Source organism: Nicotiana tabacum, chromosome 3 (genome assembly GCF_000715075.1).
Source record: "Nicotiana tabacum cultivar K326 chromosome 3, ASM71507v2, whole genome shotgun sequence".
In the NCBI taxonomy this organism is placed as follows: domain Eukaryota; kingdom Viridiplantae; phylum Streptophyta; class Magnoliopsida; order Solanales; family Solanaceae; genus Nicotiana; species Nicotiana tabacum.
In genome coordinates this window covers 610890-630997 of record NC_134082.1, presented here as the reverse complement: position 1 = coordinate 630997, position 20108 = coordinate 610890, and the positions used below count along the sequence as shown (strand labels likewise).

The 20108-nt window shown below is 39.8% G+C and overlaps 2 protein-coding genes across 2 annotated transcripts; both read right to left on the bottom strand.

Moving 5' to 3' along the window:
* Window positions 1-1635: 1635 nt before the first annotated feature.
* Window positions 1636-6207, bottom strand: LOC107772944 (galactinol synthase 1-like). Its single transcript, XM_075249020.1, has 4 exons — window positions 5647-6207; window positions 3337-3666; window positions 2477-2611; window positions 1636-2178 (listed from the first exon to the last, which is right to left on the bottom strand). The coding sequence occupies exons 1-2, from the start codon at window positions 5980-5982 to the stop codon at window positions 3409-3411; spliced, it is 594 nt and encodes a 197-aa protein (XP_075105121.1). The 5' UTR covers window positions 5983-6207; the 3' UTR covers window positions 1636-2178; window positions 2477-2611; window positions 3337-3408.
* Window positions 1945-3318, bottom strand: LOC142161655 (galactinol synthase 1-like). Its single transcript, XM_075250610.1, has 3 exons — window positions 3304-3318; window positions 2477-2611; window positions 1945-2178 (listed from the first exon to the last, which is right to left on the bottom strand). The coding sequence occupies exons 1-3, from the start codon at window positions 3316-3318 to the stop codon at window positions 1945-1947; spliced, it is 384 nt and encodes a 127-aa protein (XP_075106711.1).
* Window positions 6208-20108: the final 13901 nt, after the last annotated feature.

The window sequence follows — 20108 nt, the reverse complement described above, 5'->3', positions numbered from 1 at the left end:
TTCCTGGAAGTTTTAGGATGAAGAAGAAAAATTTTAATTTTTTTTTTTGTAGAGAATCTGGAGAAGAAAGTGAATATTGTGGACATTAAGGAGGAGCATAGTTTAATATTTTTTAGAGTAACCCAGGAAAGAGGAAGAAAAAAAGAAAAGTCAATAGAGGAAGTACTAATAGTAAAGAAGGAGAAAAGATAAATATTAAGAAAAATTGAGAGGGAAAAAATTACTTTCCGAAAATGAGAGCTTATGTAGGGGTTGAAAAATTTAGGGGGATTATGGAGTAGAATATGAATAGAAAGAAAAAGAAGAAAAGAAAGTTTTGGAATAGCAAAAGAAAGAAAATCTACTATTCATGTACTATGTATTTAATATATACGGTCATATTTATAACGAAATGTTGTCATAGAGAATATATGAAAAATCATATCCAAAGAAAACTATGACAGATTTGTAAAATAATGTTACAAAGAATGGTTTTAGAGGGAATCATGTGTTAAAACAACATATTCACTATATTCCTCCAAAAAATTATTTTCCTTCTAATGAGAAAATAAATAAAGGAAAATGCAGTTCACTCAGCTTTGTTTGTGTGCGGGCGCATATACAATCAATATATAGAATAAAAAATTTGCCTGCATATGCATAAAAATAATTATTTCTAAATTCATTGATATCTTTCACCAATTCTAAAGTGAGCAAAATTCCTCCAAAAATATCTCTTTTTTTTTCCGTTTCATGAGAAAATACAATTCATGAAAAATGCAGTTCATGTGTTCGTAAGCACATATACGTCAATATATGGGACTAAATTTTGCCTGCATATACATGACATATTTATTTCTTCTATTTTGACAAAATTTATATATTATACGTTAATTCCAAATTCATTTATGTCTTTTATAACCGTGCGAAGCGCGGACAAATTTACTTGTATAACTGCCAAGTTTTCCTTGAAATCAATTTATCATATTATGATATAATATATGTTCTCTATAAAAATACTTTGTTACAATAGCCAAAAAATATACGGGATAACCTGTTAAAACATATTAATATACAGATAATGATATCTCTATAAAGCATGTGAAGAGGGATGGACCAAAGAATCACGAAAATTTTCTCCCTTTGTGGAGGTAGCAGGCCTTAACTCCTTGCCCCTTGGTCGTCGTGTCTTACTATTTTTCTTTTCTGCTGAATTTGTTCTTCTTACGTTTACTAAACGTGTTCAACTGAATCTCCTATGCCAAAAATTATATTATATGTATATAAACAAAAAAAATTCATATATAAGTTGTAAAACTACCTAGGCATAAGAAAGCATTTTGCAGTTGAAAGGTTTTTTTTTTCGTGTTTTAATAGTTTGTTGTATGTTTTCTTGGTTGTGAACTTTCTCTTTCTGACTCTCTCTCTCTCCAAAATATGTCTTATCAACATTCTCTATACGCCATTTCATGTTAATTTCTTTTTCTAGTAATCTGTTTGACCAAGAAGCAAAACTATTTATTACTATATGTAAACCAACTACTTTATCTTTATAAATTGAATATAGCCCTAAACCACAAGAACAAATTTTTCACAACGGTACTAACAAGAATTCTTCCTAAACAAAATCATTGAACACACAAAACAAAAACGAAATTAAATCAAAACATTTCCTTTTCAATTCTAATATAGATTCCATAATATATATTCTTCATTCAAGAGAACAGATATCTTTTACATTACTGCGACATTCACATTCTCTCTCTGCAATCTATCCTAATTTTTACCTCTTAAGATAAAATTTAGGAACTTTAATTTACCATTCCGAAATTCTCATTTATATTTTCTTCTTTTAATCAAGGTTCCTTTGGTGTTTTGTTCGATCTAATTTGGTGCAATATACATTAATTTTGTGGGATTCGTGGGGTGTTAGGGTTAGCCGAAGCCATTCGCCTAATGTCAAAATTATGCAGCGGATGGCGCAATGAAACAGTGCACTGCGCCAGCCTCAGACATAGCAGCTGCAATCAACGGCTGCAAGTTTATGGGTTCTGAATCCGATCCTTGATTTAGGGCCACCGGTTTCTTGTAGTCCAACGACTTATCCTCGTAAATGTCCCACCATTTCTTCACCAGCATTTTTATGTCATCTCTTTGCATGTTGTCTTCCTTGCCTGTGTACCTCCATGGCTTTGATCCCTTTAAGATCATCATAAATGCACATGTAAATTGACAATATCAACTACTCCCTCTGTTTCATTTTATGTAAAAGATGTTTTGACTATATAATTATGTGATCAAGGTTAAAATAAAAAAAATAAAGTAAATTATTGCTAAATATATTATCTTTTTCTAAACATACTAAAAAGTAAAACGTCTGTCACATGAGGGGTGACTAAATTATTTTCTTTTATTAACGTGCCAAATTAAATTAATGTAGTATGAGAAAATAATGATTGCATGTAGATATTGCAAGTAAAGTATAGGATATACGTACCGCTGCACAATAATGTACAACTTTCACTTCAGCCAGTTTAACGTTCTCCGGATGACGCCATAACATTGCTAGAACAAGATTGTAATCTAGAGGTATTGGTTTGTATATGTTCTTGAAATACATGTTCAGGAAGTCCTGCAAATTCATCATGTCAATCAATAAATTATATGTTCTAGAATAAAGTAATTGTTTACCAACTATACATTGTCTAATCAAATTTTCTCGCTCAATACGTTCCTCAAAAAGTTAAATTCTTTTCCTAATTAACTAAGAGATCACGACGGAATTATCACATATGAAATTAAGCATAATTTGACAAAGAAAGACTTCTTTTGTTTCAATTTATTTGTCTTAATTTGAATTGACACAAAGTTTAATAAGGAGCTGAAGTCTTTTAAAACTTGTGATCTTAAATATATATACCATAACATTTGCCCGACTATGAACTTATAAAACATGTGGTCTTAAACAAGTCATAACATTTGTGTGGTTATGAAAGCTTCCCATTAAGGAAATATAGAAATACGATAATCTTTTTTAAACGGACTAATAAAAAAATAATGTAAATCTTTTTGAAACGCATGCTTCTCCCTCAAGATGTAGGACAACGGATGCAATGACATTTAAGCAGTGGCGAAGCCAAAAATTTCATTTAGGATGTTCAAACTTGAAATAAGTAAAAAAAATTCAGATAAAAGGTATTCAATATATGTTATATACCATTAAAATCTAATATTTTACCTATATATACAGTGTAATTTTTCGACGAAGGGTGGTCAGTTGACCACCTTTAACTCTATCAGTTGACCATCCTTAACTCTATGTACCTTCGCCACTGGCATTAAGGAGTGAAAAGTTACCTGCTCAGCAAAGGGAGTAGGAGGAGTGATCTTAAGGGTCTTCAAGAGATCTTGATAAGTGTCAAGGCCGGGCTAAAAAACGAACATGCCGGCGTTAAAATAAAGTGAAGTTGGCTGACCAAATTCCTCATCATTATTGGGCCATTTGACCTTATCAGGGCACTGCTGGCAATAGCCAATCTTGTATTGTGGCGTGTGACTCCATGTCTTCTCACAAAAACAGTCCATCACCGCGTAGAAATGCCCGTCGGCCAAATCAAAGAGATGATCAATATTATCATACACCTGAATGTCACTGTCTAGGTATATCATCTTCTCGTACTCCACAAACTGCATGCAACCACACAAACATCCTTATTTAATCAATATCACAGATCAAATAATATAGAACAAATTATAGATGAGATCTAAGGAACCAACGACCCAATGATAATCTGTACTCCATCCATCTTATTTTATGTGAAGATGTTTTAAAAACTAAGAATTTTTTTTTGACACACAAATTAAATATATGGAAAATGCCAAATTGACTTTGGTATCTGTACTAATTGAATGAGTGGTTCATTGCAAAAGCTTTATGTCTTTTTATTTTTTCTCTCATAGTAAAAAATAAACTTTATATCAAAATGAATTCAAACAATAAAATTTGAATGTTAAGTTTCAAATAATTTCAAATGGAATAGGACAGATGGATTAGAAGAACTAATGTTTAATGGGAACAATCTAACACGTGTTCTAAGATGATCCTAGTTAGTACGTATAATATATACTAGTCTTAGAGTACGCGCATTGCGCGTGAACCTCATCTCAAAAAACAAAATTTTAAAAAAATCTCATATGCATTATTTAAATTAATGTATAAGTTTATATAAGTAACGGCTAACAAAAAAAATATAAAATCATGAGAATGATGATAATCAATTCTATTTAACTAACTCAATAAAAGAAGAAGCTTACCGTATCGAAGTCTTCAAAGTTCTAAATTTTAGTTATGTGAAAAAAAAATTTATAATTATAATTATGATTTTTTCTGGCATGAATTCATTATGAATTGGCAAGTTTTATGTTGGCTGGCCACCTACCACAATCCTCTTCCTTTATGCTGGCTTGGAACTAACAATGTTAGCGAGCTCACATAGGCAGAATTGGGATTGAGGCGTTATGTTGTTGTTGTTTTTGTTGTAGTATTTGACATGAAAATTATTTTCTGAACGATTAAAAAACTATTTTTAACTCGTATTATATGTGTGTGTGTGATCCTTCAATCACACTCCATCAAAATTATGGTAGAATTTAGTTAGTTTAATTTAAAGATCTAAATATTAGAAAAAGTTTAAATTTTAATACTAAGTTTTTAACATATATTTATTTGTTGAAGGAATAATTTAGCTTTTTTAAATGTATAAAAGCGGCTATGTCAACCAACTTCAACTTTGTGGGCATGTAAATTTCTCCATAAATTTGTAGGTTGTTAGGTATCTTAAATATTTTTACTTTTATTAGATTTATTCTAGAACTTTAGTAGTTATTTTTAACTTTCAGTATATTTATTTTTTTAGTATTGACATATAATAAGTAACCAAACCAATAATTTTCAAAAGTAATTATATGTGTCTAAAGCCAATTAAAATCCCCGTCGATTTTCATTAAATAAAATTGTCGACATTGTTTTTTCTTTTATGCTTTATACATGTTTTGATTTGTTTGTGTCTTGGGGTATAGTCATATTTATAAAATAAATTATATGCATACAATGTATGTGAGGGGGTTAACTTTTTTTAAGTTAAAGATCACTTTTTTTTATGTGGAAGAAACATACTCATAGAGGTAAGACATGCTAAAGAAGTAGTTATTTTACCGAAATTCGAATAAGTAATGTATTTATATAAGTTGATTTTTTTGGGAGTTCTTATGTAGTCCAAATAAGGAAAGACTTAATCGTCAAAATTTTATTAAATTTTAAAGTCCTAAATATTAGAAAAATAAAGTAAATAACGATTTTGTCTAATGTAAAATTTATTTTTAAAGGGTAAAAAAGACAAACAACATTTCGTTAAAGGCCTTCGTGTTTTTAATATAGTATAGATGATGCGTACCTCCCATATACGAAGCTTGAAATAATTAATGACTTAATAAGACATGACAAATTTAATTTTAAATTTTTTATTTTTCTCTGAGATGCTTTTTAATCATATAAATATTTTCAATTTTTTTTCAAATCATAAATTTTATAGAAGTTTCTCTTTCTTTCTTAAATTTGTTGTTAAGTCAAATACCGCCCCATAAAATAGGATAGTTTATTATTCATACCTCCCATATACGAAGCTTGGAATAATTAATGACGTAATAAGCCATGGCAAATTGAGTTTGATTCTCAGGTGGATAAACGGGCTCAATCTCCCTCAAGATACAACCTTGAGCTTCCAATATACGGCGGTGCTCCTCCGGAACATCCGGAAGCACCGCCACCACGAGCGGATACGCAGTATGAACCTTCCTCAAACCCTTAGCCAAACCAACGACTCCCTTCACGTAATCGCCATTTCCAGCCAAGAACGTAACATACGCCCTGTTTGATGTAATATTATTGGTTAGAATCGTTGGTTTTACCATTTGTCCTCTCACTGACACAATTTCCGGAGCCATAATAACAATCTTAATTAATTTGGACAAGAAATTTGAGTTTCTGTCTTATATATATGTGTTACAGAAGATGTAGTTTCACTAGCACACAATTACAACAAGAAGGAAATTACGTAAGATAAATGTAGGGTTATAAGGAAGGTGTGTAGGAGAAGATGAGAGAGCAGAGAGGCCTTTGAGCTTTTGTTTTCCGCAGAAGTTCTTAGGGTCGTTCTGATCTGAGGAATTTTTTTGGTGTCAATGCTGTATAAATAGGGTTATTTGTTAGTTAAAATAGCAAGTCCCTAGCAATGGAGGAGAATGAAATTAGGAAGGGAGTCGATAGATAAATTTTGGATTTGTGTGGTGTTTAGTATAATTAGATCCAACGGCTGATAGTGAGGATCACAGGAAGGTTCAGAAGAAGGGAAGCCACTAGAAGGTTCTTTCAGTTTGTATCAAGAAATCAGTAATCTATTGCTTGCCTTAAAAGTTGTATACTTTGTATAAAGTCATCCCACTCACTTACAATGAGGCCTTCTTCTAACTCCATATTAATTTCAAGCGTTGTTCGAAAGTATTATTTTATTGTGATAACTTTTTCCGAAAGTGTTTTATACGACAGAAAAGGTCGTGAAATACCCATCTACTATTATAAATTATTTAAAATTATCATCCTCTGTATTATTGGCTCAGAAAAAAACTGTACCGTCTTATTATTGAAACATATGTACCCCTAACTTGATGGGACACGTGATACCCATTCAAAGGTGTTGGTCCATCCGGTTTTATACGACCCGCCTCACTACCCCGCTGCCTGACCCATCCTACCGTATCCTTCAATTAAAAGAAGACTGATGTTGTGCTTAAAGTATATATATTTGTATGGATATCACGTGATATCTTGCTTTTGTTTCGTGGATTTAGGATGTGAAATGTGTTTATTTATGTTAATTTGATGTGTTTTCATGTTTAGGAATGATCCAGGAGCAATCGGGGGAGGGATGTGCAATACTAGAGCCAAAACGGGGAAAACAGGAAAAGGGCATATTTCAGGACCACAGGTGGCGCCCAACCCTACCTGTGGTGCCAGAAGCAGAATCTGAAATTCGGCAGCGCTGTGGAGGGCGCCTGACGCTAGCTAGGGCGCCAGTGACGTGAATTTTCTCCAATTTCGTCCGGGATAAGATTATTTCGGCCCTAGAAGTACAACACGTATAAAAGAAAGACTAAACTTATTTGTGAAGGGGAGACGCCACTTGGGAGGAAATATACACACGAGAAACATCCGGGAGCACAAACATCTCAAATTTCTTCATCTTCACTAGTCTTTTAAATTATTCAACACTTATGCAATTGTTTGTTAGTATCATGAGTGGCTAAAACCCCATTATTCTGGGGTTGTGATTTAGCCATGAATATTTTTGTTTAACGTTGACTCAAACTTGATTACAATTCACTAATATATGGTTGTTTCTTCAATTCTGTGATTAATTGCTTAATTGTCTGGCTAGCAATTAGGTTCTATTTACTATCTATGCTATGCTTGGGAAAGCCGTGTTTAGATTAGAGAAGAATTGAAGAGAGCATGATCTTAACCCTTGGGGGGGGGGATTTGTGGTTAGGATAGAAATATACCTAGTCACCATGCTTAATTAAATATCGTAATCTTAATGCGTTCTTAATAGATTGATTTCATAGGAATATAGGCGTTAATCTATTTTGAATAGGCGAGTAGTACTTCGGGAGAAGGCGATGATAGGCTATAATTACGTATTTTATTCGCTTATTACACTCAAATTTACTGCACTTTAATTGAGTTTGAGCTTTAATCGCTAGTGCCTTGAACTAATTGTGTGTTTTATGCTTGGAGGAGTGATTTCGAGCTATGTAGATGTTATGGAATGAATCCAAGTGGTTTGGAGCTTTTAAGTATGAGTAAAAGCCCAAGGAATTAAGCCGGGATCGTATTCGTGGATCAACGGATGATAGAGCAACAAAACGGAGAATCGAGTAGGCATATTGTGTACTGTCTAGTAAAATATACATAACGTTTTCCTCAGAGCGCCATTTGAGCTCCACAATATATGGTTGGAAATATAACTCAAAGGTCTACAACTTTCATGTTTTATATATTTCGAAATTCCAAACGGAAAATGGTGAAAACTGCGGTCGAAACCGCGACCGCGGACCTGAGGCGGGCTGAGGCAGTACACTAGGAAAGGACCGCGCCCAGGCCGCGGACGTCCAGGCCTGGAAACTTGTCCTTTTTCGTGTAGGAGAAGGTATAATAGTTTGGGCCCGACCCTACTTGATATATACATGGAAAAACAGTATTTTGAAGGGAAAGACCAATTTTTGACACAGATTCGACCTAAGGAGGCAGCGACACAATAGGAGCAAGGCGGAGAATTCTTCTACGAGTTTTTCATTCCTCTTCCTATTTTTTCATTGTTGGTTATGACTTTTAATATTGTAGTTTTACATACTATTATAAATAGGTAATTTTGTATCTAGGGTTTTGATGGAACCTTTTGTAGGATAAATTCTTGTTATGTTTTTATATAATTGAGCCGTAGTATTTTCTCTATTTGTTCAACTATATTATTCTTGTGGTTGATTGAAGGGCCCTCAATTAGCTGTGCCTATTTAGTATGTATTACTTAGGAGAGAGTGCATATTTAGGTAGTTGTTGAACAACATCACTCCCAACGTATGTGAGGAATCAATAACCAAGTGTTTAAAGGTGGGATTAGAGATAACGAAACCTTGGGTGCGATCTAAGTGAGCTGTAATTAAAGCCAGCTATCGTAACTTGGGAGAGTATGTCTAGTAAATTATCGTAATTACTCGGGAGAGAATTACAACACGCAGAGCACTTATGATCAGTAGAAAATACTTAGGCGAAATTATAGAAAACATAGCGTGAAGGATTCCGACAATTGGGGAAATCATAACTCTAGACCTCCTTAATCTTTTCTCCAACCTGTAGTATCTTTAGTGTTAATTTATTATTTTAGTTAGTTAGTTAGTTAGTTAAATACAAGAATATTGATATCTATAAGTTAGGAATTGTTCAAGCTTGTATTCTTGGTGATAGTGAACAGCTGTAGCTAAGCCTTAGTTCTCTGTGGAATTCGACTTCGGACTTTTAGACCGGTTTATATTTGCACCGACCTCTTATCCTTTTTAGGAATAGAGTTGGGTGTGATCAAATTTTGGCGCCGTTGCTGGGGAACTAACGGTGTAGTTGTAGCTGTATATATTGCTAGGGTTCAAGTTTGAACTTTTATTTTGTTTTGTTTTTTTGTATTTTTTTTATAACTGTCGATTTGAGAAACATGACATCTTGGAATTATGAGAATTTAGGTGTAGATAATTCTACTATTGATCCTCATACATATTGTGTAGGAAACCACCCGTATCAAAATTATCAAAATATTCTCGAGAGTAAGTTATGTGCACCAACTCAATCTTATTTGTGGAATGTGAGTGATGTGTGTGGTGGTAAAAATGGTCACTTTAATGGTTGTGCTTATATTTCTTATCTTCCCCCAATCCCTTACTATGATAGTTCTACCTTTTCTTGTGAAGTTAATAGGAACAAAGAACCTGGGAATGTAGACCTGAAGGAGATCAAGGATATGTTAAAGTGCCCTCTGAAACAAAATAATGAAAAATAATTGCAGATAGAAAGGCAAGAGGCAACTATTCGCAAGTTGGAGGCTGAACTGAGTCAAGTGGTTGGAGTTGTTAATGCTCAACAAGCCAATATTGATGATAGTAGCCAAGAAGAGCATGAATTTGAGGTGTTAATTGGGGAGGTCAGAGTAGAACATCAACAACCTAGCCAACAACAATTTGAGGATGTTAATGTTGAAGAAGTGAGACTAGAGTCAGCCAAGGACATTGAGGATATAAATTTTGTTGACTCTAGTATCATTGATGTTGAGGATGTTGAAAGTCCTGAAGTTCATGTATTTGAGCACATTGGTCCACACTCCAAATATTTTTCTACATTTTTCTAGGATGACGATATGGAAATAGAGTCATCCGAGCCGATTGAGAAGTCAAGGAATAAGGAACAAGGTGACTACATTCTGGAATTTTTCTTTCCAGAAAGACAAGACTACATACCTCATCAAAAAGCCAAGAAGTGTAGAATAGTACAATGGTTGCTTGGACCAATTAGATATGTTCCTCCACCCCTGGAGCATAGTCGAAAACTTGATGCCAAATTGGGGGTTCAATTCATAAGCTCGAGGTGGAGGCAAAAAGTGATTCATGTCGTACCGCGACGTTAAGTCAAGCACTTGTTGGGAGGCAACCCAACTTTATTATTTTTTATTTTTAATTTAGTTTATTTTATTTATTTATTTTTATTGTATTATTCTTTTAGTGTCGATTTTTGATTTCTAGGAACATGGAAAGCAAAGCTATTGGAAGGATGCAATAACAAACCAAATGGTTGGAACTAAGTGTGAGGTACTCGCACGAAGGACCAAGCTTGGGAGAAGCCTGAGTACCCCATGAGTTGTTAGTGCTTCAGCCTTTAGCCTACTAGGGAGTCCCTTTTACCCTTTTATTAGTTATGGTGTGCATTAGGGACAATGAACAATTTTAAGTGTGGGGTGAGGAGATTGTCTCGGTGACTTTCTATGCTATTTTAGTTATGTTAGTTTAATTGAATATTTTTTTTAAATAGAAAAGATGGGACTTTTCCCAATGATGGATCTATTAGACAATTTTCTTGAGGGATTTAAGTCTAAAGGAAAAAACAAAAAGATTTTCTTTTGTTAGGTAGTGTAGCAATTACCCCTTTATTTTTCTTTAAACCACAGTTCTTTTCCAAGGGTTTTGTTTGAACCGGGTGTAGTTAGTCTTTTTTTGGGAGTAGGAGCCATTGTGTTATGTTTTGAATTAAAGCAATATCTCTTGACTTTGTTATGCCTTGAGAATAGTGAGTACTTTGGTTGTGACGCTTAGGCTCAGTTTTTGACTCTTGTATAAGTACCTTAAATTTTATGATCTTAACTTTGCTTAACTGCTTTGACTAGAGTGTCTTGATGAAACCAATCCTGAGTGAGTTATGTACCATGTGTGTGTAAGGATATGTTATATTCTGTGTATTGTATTTGATGCCTAGAACTTGCCTTGTGTATTTGCAAAGCGAAATAGTAGTTTTATTCAGTCTAGGAAGTGATATAGGCATTTCTTTGTTGATCCAGATATGTATATTTTACATGCCTAATTATTATGTATCGTAGTTAAACCCTTTGAGCCTGTAATCTTGTTTCTTTGGCAACTACATTACAAGCCTTACCCATTTGTTTGAATTAATCATCTATTTGAACCTTGTAACCTCTCATGAGCACTTGAATTGTTTATGAACTTTGTAAAAGTTAAAGTGTGGGGTGGTTGGTTTGCCTTTTGAGTGGAACTAATTAAATAAGGAGAAAGGTGCACTGTTTTGAAAAAGTAATAGCCACTTGAATTGAAAAACAAAATAGTTGGATTGTTGTAAAAAAAAATTCCTTGATAAATGGTGGCTCTTGATGTAAGTGTGCTTAAAGAAGAATGGGGTAATATACATTGATGTGAAGGTGGAATTTTGGTTTGACATAAGTATGGGGTTTGAATGTTAAAGTATATGTATTAAAGTGCTTAGGGAGGTGAAGTCACTCTTATATCATAATGTATCCTACCTGTCCTGTAGCCTACATTACAACCAAATAAAGTCCTAATTGATCCTAGATTGAAAGAGATCGATTAGTGGAGTAGTATACTACGAGCAAGCTTATGGTGCATCTTTTGTGGCATATGAATGTTATTTCTGGGAGTGGGTAAATTCTTTCTATCTTGAGTTCCTAAGTATTCTTAAATTTTATTGTGTGGAACTACTCTCTTTTGTTGTGTGATGACACTTGGTTCATGAAGGAAAGGTAATGTCAGTGACCTCTATGTTAGAGTAAGTGGGTTAGTTGTGAATAATGCATGGTACTTGTGAGTCAAATCTTGAGGTGAAGATGTTACGCTTTTGTGCTTAGTCTATTTTAAATACTCTTGGTGTGATGAGTTAGGAGAATTGTTTAAAATGGTCTTGTCTATAAAAAGTGTAGTTTGATTGATCGAGGACGAGCAATGGTTTAAGTATGGGGTATTGATGATAGGCTATAATTACGTGTTTTATTCGCTTATTACACTCAAGTTTACTGCACTTTAATTGAGTTTGAGCTTTAATCACTAGTGTCTTGAACTAATTGTGTGTTTTATACCTTGTAGGAGTGATTCCGAGCTATGTAGATGTTATGGAATAAATTCAACTAATTTGGAGCTTTGAAGTCTGAGTAAAAGCCCAAGGAATTAAGCCGGGATCGTATTCGGGGATCAACGGATGATAGAGTAACAAAACGGAGAATCAAGTAGGCATATTGTGCGCTGTCTAGTAAAATGCACATAACTCTTCGCTTAGAGCTCCATTTGAGCTCTGTTACACCTCCTTTTAACCTACACCCCCGAGAAGGGAAGGTATAAAGGGGTTTTTCCAATTTAAGTGACAATCGAAATGGGATTATTTTATTTAAATTCAGAGTCGCCACTTGGGATAATTATGGTGTCCCAAGTCACCGGTTCAAATCCTGAGTCGAGGAAAAGGTTGACTCTATATTACAGTCCGCGAACAAAAAATCCAGGTAAGGAATTTTGTTAACCCGGGAGAAGGTCGAAAATTTGGGACTCGCGCGGAATTCCAGTTTTATGGCAGTAAAATGCCAAAAAACATAATTTGGTCATGGCGCGAAAATTTGGGACTCGCGCGTAATTCCAGTTTTATGGCCGTAAAATGCCAAAAAACATAATTTGGTCATGGCGGGGCGGTGAATATGGTTCCTTAGGCTGTATTCGACATCCCGGAAAAATTTTAGGCGATACGGATCCGGGGTCCCGGGCCCACGGCGAAAGGCGTGGGCTATAGCACACCAAAATTTGGGACTCGCGCGGAATTCTAGTTTTATGGCCGTACAATGCCAAAAAATGTAATTTGATCATGGTGAGGCGGTGAATATGGTTCTTTAGGCCGTATTAGACATCCCGGAAAAATTTTAGGCGATCCGGATCCGGGGTACCGGGCCCACGGCGGAAGGCGTGGGCTATAGCCCACGAAAATTTGGGACTCGCGCGTAATTCCAATTTTATGGCCGTAAAATGCCAAAAAATGTAATTTGATCATGGCGGGGCGGTGAATATGGTTCTTTAGGTCGTATTCGACATCCCGGAAAAATTTTAGGCGATCCGAATCCGGGGTCCCGGGCCCACGGCGGAAGGCGTGGGCTATAGCACACGAAAATTAGAGACTCGCGCGGAATTCCAAATTTATGGCAGTAAAATGCCAAAAAACATAATTTGGTCATGGCGGGGCGGTGAATATGGTTCCTTAGGCCGTATTTGACATCCAAGAAATTTTTTAGGCGATACAGATCCGGGGTCCCGGGCCCACAGGTGAAGGCATGGGCTATAGCACACGAAAATTTGGGACTCGCGCGGATTTCCAGTTTTATGGCCGTAAAATGCCAAAAAACATAATTTGGTCATGGAGGAGCGGTGAAATGCCAGTTACTTAGTCCGTATTCGACGTCCCAGTAAAATTTTAGGCGATCCGGGTCCGGGGTCCCTGGCCCACGGCGGAAGGCGTGGGCTATAGCACACGAAAATTTGGGACTCGCGCGAAATTCCAGTTTTTTGGCCGTAAAATGCCAAAAAATGTAATTTGGTCATGGAGTTGCGGTGAATATGGTTCCTTAGGCCGTATTTGACATCCCGGGAAAATTTTAGGCGATCCGGATCCGGGGTCCCGGGCCCACGGCGGAAGGCGTGGGCTATAGCACACGAAAATTTGGGACTCGCACGGATTTCCAGTTTTATTGCCGTAAAATGCCAAAAAACATAATTTGGTCATGGCGGGGCGGTGAATATGGTTCCTTAGGCCGTATTCGACATCCTGGTAAAATTTTAGGCGATCCGGGTCCGGGGTCCCTGGCCCACGGCGGAAGGCGTGGGCTATAGCACACGAAAATTTGGGACTCGCGCGAAATTCCAGTTTTATGGCCGTAAAATGCCAAAATATGTAATTTGGTCATGGCGGGGCAGTGAATATTGTTCCTTAGGCGGTATTCGACATCCCGGAAAAATTTTAGGCGATACGGATCCGGGGTCCCGGGCCCACGGCGGAAGGCGTGGGCTATAGCACACGAATATTTGGGACTCGCACGGATTTCCAATTTTATGGCCGAAAAATGCCAAAAAACACAATTTGGTCATGTATAAGCGGTGAATATGGTTCCTTAGGCCGTATTCGATGTCCCAGAAAAATTCTAGGCGATCCGTGTCCGGGGTCCCGGGCCCACGGCGGAAGGCGTGGGCTATAGCACACGAAAATTTGGGACTCGCGCGGAATTCCAGTTTTATGGCAGTAAAATACCAAAAAACATAATTTGGTCATGGCGGGGCGGTGAATATGGTTCCTTAGTCCGTATTCGACATCCCAGAAAAATTTTAGGCGATACGGATCCGGGGTCCCGGGCCCACGGCGGAATGCGTGGGCTATAGCACACAAAAATTTGGGACTCGCACGGATTTCCAGTTTTATGGCCGTAAAATGCCAAAAAACATAATTTGGTCATGGCGGGGCGGTGAATATGGTTCCTTAGGCCGTATTCGACATCCTGGTAAAATTTTAGGCGATCCGGGTCCGGGGTCCCGGGCCCACAGCGGAAGGCGTGGGCTATAGCACACGAAAATTTGGGACTCGCGCGAAATTCCAGTTTTATGGCCGTAAAATGCCAAAATTTGTAATTTGGTCATGGCGGGGCAGTGAATATTGTTCCTTAGGCGGTATTCGACATCCCGGAAAATTTTTAGGCGATACGGATTCGGGGTCCCGGGCCCACGGCGGAAGGCGTGGGCTATAGCACACGAAAATTTGGGACTTGCACGGATTTCCAGTTTTATGGCCGAAAAATGCCAAAAAACACAATTTGGTCATGTATAAGCGGTGAATATGGTTCCTTAGGCCGTATTCGATGTCCCAGAAAAATTCTAGGCGATCCGTGTCCGGGGTCCCGGGCCCACGGCGGAAGGCGTGGGCTATAGCACACGAAAATTTGGGACTCGCGCGGAATTCCAGTTTTATGGCAGTAAAATACCAAAAAACATAATTTGGTCATGGCGGGGCGGTGAATATGGTTCATTAGGCTGTATTCGACATCCCGGTAAATTTTTTGGCGATCCGGGTCCGGGGTCCCTGGCCCACGGCGGAAGGCGTGGGCTATAGCACACGAAAATTTGGGACTCGCACGGATTTCCAGTTTTATGGCCGTAAAATGCCAAAAAACATAATTTGGTCATGGCGGGGCGGTGAATATGGTTCCTTAGGCCGTATTCGACATCCTGGTAAAATTTTAGGCGATCCGGGTCCGGGGTCCCTGGCCCACGGCGGAAGGCATGGGCTATAGCACACGAAAATTTGGGACTCGCGCGAAATTCCAGTTTTATGGCCGTAAAATGCCAAAAAATGTAATTTGGTCATGGCGGGGCAGTGAATATGGTTCCTTAGGCGGTATTCGACATCCCGGAAAAATTTTAGGTGAAACGGATCCGGGGTCCCGGGCCCAAGGCGGAAGGCGTGGGCTATAGCACACGAAAATTTGAGACTCGCACGGATTTCCAGTTTTATGGCCGTAAAATGCCAAAAAACATAATTTGGTCATGGAGGAGTGGTAAAATTCCAGTTACTTAGTCCGTATTCGACGTCCCAGTAAAATATTAGGCGATCCAGGTCCGGGGTCCCTGGCCCACGGCGGAAGGCGTGGGCTATAACACACGAAAATTTGGGACTCGCGCGAAATTCCAGTTTTATGGCCGTAAAATGCCAAAAAATGTAATTTGGTCATGGCGGGGCGGTGAATATGGTTCCTTAGGCCGTATTTGACATCCCGGAAAAATTTTAGGCGATCCGAATCCGGGGTCCCGGGCCCACGGCGGAAGGCGTGGGCTATAGCACACGAAAATTAGAGACTCGCGCGGAATTCCAGTTTTATGGCCGTAAAATGCCAAAAAACACAATTTGGTCATGGAGGAGCGGTGAATATGTTCCTTAGACCGTATTCGACGTCCCAGAAAAATTTTAGGCGATCCGGGTCCGGGGTCCCGGGCCCACGGCGAAAGGCGTGGGCTATAGCACACGAAAATTTGGGACTCGCGCGGAATTCTAGTTTTATGGCCGTACAATGCCAAAAAATGTAATTTGATCATGGTGAGGCGGTGAATATGGTTCTTTAGGCCGTATTAGACATCCCGGAAAAATTTTAGACGATCCGGATCCGGGGTACCGGGCCCACGGCGGAAGGCGTGGGCTATAGCACACGAAAATTTGGGACTCGTGCGTAATTCCAATTTTATGGCCGTAAAATGCCAAAAAATGTAATTTGATCATGGCGGGGCGGTGAATATGGTTCCTTAGGCTGTATTCGACATCCTGATAAAATATTAGGCGATCCGAATCCGGGGTCACGGGCCCACGGCGGAAGGCGTGGGCTATAGCACACGAAAATTAGAGACTCGCGCGGAATTCCAAATTTATGGCAGTAAAATGCCAAAAAACATAATTTGGTCATGGCGGGGCGGTGAATATTGTTCCTTAGGCCGTATTTGACATCCAGGAAAATTTTTAGGCGATACAGATCCGGGGTCCCGGGCCCACAGGTGAAGGCGTGGGCTATAGCACACGAAAATTTGGGACACGCGCGGATTTCTAGTTTTATGGCCGTAAAATGCCAAAAAACATAATTTGGTCATGGAGGAGCGGTGAAATGCCAGTTACTTAGTCCGTATTTGACGTCCCAGTAAAATTTTAGGCGATCCGGGTCCGGGGTCCCTGGCCCACGGCAGAAGGCGTGGGCTATAGCACACGAAAATTTGGGACTCGTGCAAAATTCCAGTTTTTTGGCCGTAAAATGCCAAAAAATGTAATTTGGTCATGGAGTTGCGGTGAATATGGTTCCTTAGGCCGTATTTGACATCCCGGGAAAATTTTAGGTGATCCGGATCCGGGGTCCCGGGCCCACGGCGGAAGGCGTGGGCTATAGCACACGAAAATTTGGGACTCGCGCGGATTTCCAGTTTTATGGCCGTAAAATGCCAAAAAACACAATTTGGTCATGGAGTAGCGGTGAATATGTTCCTAAGGCCATATTCGATGTCCCAGAAAAATTTTAGGCGATCCCGGTCCGGGGTACCGGGCCCACGGCGGAAGGCGTGGGCTATAGCACACGAAAATTTGGGACTCGCGCGGAATTCCAGTTTTATGGAAGTAAAATGCCAAAAAACATAATTTGGTCATGGCGGGGCGGTGAATATGGTTCCTTAGGCCATATTCGACATCCCGGAAAAATTTTAGGCGATACGGATCCGGGGTCCGGGGCCCACGGCGGAAAGCGTGGGCTATAACACACGAAAATTTGGGACTCACACGGATTTCCAGTTTAATGGCCGTAAAATGCCAAAAAACATAATTTGGTCATGGCAGGGCGGTGAATATGGTTCCTTAAGCCGTATTCGACATCCCGGTAAAATTTTTGGCGATCCGGGTCCGGGGTCCCTGGCCCACGGCGGAAGGCGTGGGCTATAGCACACGAAAATTTGGGACTCGCACGGATTTCCAGTTTTATGGCCGTAAAATGCCAAAAAACATAATTTGGTCATGGCAGGGCGGTGAATATGGTTCCTTAGGCCGTATTCGACATCCTGGTAAAATTTTAGGCGATCCGGGTCCGGGGTCCCGGGCCCACAGCGGAAGGCGTGGGCTATAGCACACGAAAATTAGAGACTCGCGCGGAATTCCAAATTTATGGCAGTAAAATGCCAAAAAACATAATTTGGTCATGGCGGGGCGGTGAATATGGTTCCTTAGGCCGTATTTGACATCCAGGAAAATTTTTAGGCGATACAGATCCGGGGTCCCGGGCCCACAGGTGAAGGCGTGGGCTATAGCACACGAAAATTTGGGACACGCGCGGATTTCTAGTTTTATGGCCGTAAAATACCAAAAAAACATAATTTGGTCATGGAGGAGCGGTGAAATGCCAGTTACTTAGTCCGTATTTGACGTCCCAGTAAAATTTTAGGCGATCCGGGTCCGGGGTCCCTGGCCCACGGCGGAAGGCGTGGGCTATAGCACACGAAAATTTGGGACTCGTGCGAAATTCCAGTTTTTTGGCCGTAAAATGCCAAAAAATGTAATTTGGTCATGGAGTTGCGGTGAATATGGTTCCTTAGGCCGTATTTGACATCCCGGGAAAATTTTAGGTGATCCGGATCCGGGGTCCCGGGCCCACGGCGGAAGGCGTGGGCTATAGCACACGAAAATTTGGGACTCGCGCGGATTTCCAGTTTTATGGTCGTAAAATGCCAAAAAACACAATTTGGTCATGGAGTAGCGGTGAATATGTTCCTTAGGCCATATTCGATGTCCCAGAAAAATTTTAGGCGATCCCGGTCCGGGGTACCGGGCCCACGGCGTAAGGCGTGGGCTATAGCACACGAAAATTTGGGACTCGCGCGGAATTCCAGTTTTATGGAAGTAAAATGCCAAAAAACATAATTTGGTCATAGCGGGGCGGTGAATATGGTTCCTTAGGCCATATTCGACATCCCGGAAAAATTTTAGGCGATACGGATCCGGGGTCCCGGGCCCACGGCGGAAAGCGTGGGCTATAACACACGAAAATTTGGGACTCACACGGATTTCCAGTTTAATGGCCGTAAAATGCCAAAAAACATAATTTGGTCATGGCAGGGCGGTGAATATGGTTCCTTAGGCCGTATTCGACATCCCGGTAAAATTTTTGGCGATCCGGGTCCGGGGTCCCTGGCCCACGGCGGAAGGCGTGGGCTATAGCACACGAAAATTTGGGACTCGCACGGATTTCCAGTTTTATGGCCGTAAAATGCCAAAAAACATAATTTGGTCATGGCGGGGCGGTGAATATGGTTCCTTAGGCCGTATTCGACATCCTGGTAAAATTTTAGGCGATCCGGGTCCGGGGTCCCGGGCCCACAGCGGAAGGCGTGGGCTATAGCACACGAAAATTAGAGACTCGCGCGGAATTCCAAATTTATGGCAGTAAAATGCCAAAAAACATAATTTGGTCATGGCGGGGCGGTGAATATGGTTCCTTAGGCCGTATTTGACATCCAGGAAAATTTTTAGGCGATACAGATCCGGGGTCCCGGGCCCACGGGTGAAGGCGTGGGCTATAGCACACGAAAATTTGGGACTCGCGCGGATTTTCAGTTTTATGGCCGTAAAATGCAAAAAAAAATAATTTGGTCATGGAGGAGCGGTGAAATGCCAGTTACTTAGTCCGTATTCGATGTCCCAGTAAAATTTTAGGCGATCCGGATCCGGGGTCCCTGGCCCACGGCGGAAGGCGTGGGCTATAGCACACGAAAATTTGGGACTCGCGCGGAATTCCAGTTTTATGGCAGTAAAATGCCAAAAATCATAATTTGGTCATGGAGGGGCGGTGAATATGGTTCCTTAGTCCGTATTCGACATCCCAGAAAAATTTTAGGCGATATGGATCCGGGGTCCCGGGCCCACGGCGGAAGGCGTGGGCTATAGCACACGAAAATTTGGGACACGCGCGGATTTCCAGTTTTATGGCCGTAAAATGCCAAAAAACATAATTTGGTCATGGAGGAGCGGTGAAATGCCAGTTACTTAGTCCGTATTCGACGTCCCAGTAAAATTTTAGGCGATCCGGGTCCGGGGTCCCTGGCCCACGGCGGAAGGCGTGGGCTATAGCACACGAAAATTTGGGACTCGCGCGAAATTCCAGTTTTTTGGCCGTAAAATGCCAAAAAATGTAATTTGGTCATGGAGTTGCGGTGAATATGGTTAATTAGGCCGTATTTGACATCCCGGAAAAATTTTAGGCGATCCGAATCCGGGGTCCCGGGCCCACGGCGGAAGGCGTGGGCTATAGCACACGAAAATTAGAGACTCGCGCGGAATTCCAGTTTTATGGCCGTAAAATGCCAAAAAACACAATTTGGTCATGGAGGAGCGGTGAATATGTTCCTTAGACCGTATT

What these genes read in the sequence shown, in the direction of transcription:
- LOC107772944 (XM_075249020.1), bottom strand. Translation starts at nt 5,982, where the DNA reads ATGGCTCCGGAAATTGTGTCAGTGAGAGGACAAATGGTAAAACCAACG. An exon ending in CCAAGCTTCGTATATGGGAG is followed by an intron (nt 3,667 to 5,646) that starts GTATGAATAATA and finishes GGTTGCATGCAG; the next exon opens with TTTGTGGAGTACGAGAAGAT.
- LOC142161655 (XM_075250610.1), bottom strand. An exon ending in TTGTACATTATTGTGCAGCG is followed by an intron (nt 2,179 to 2,476) that starts GTACGTATATCC and finishes ATGATCTTAAAG; the next exon opens with GGATCAAAGCCATGGAGGTA.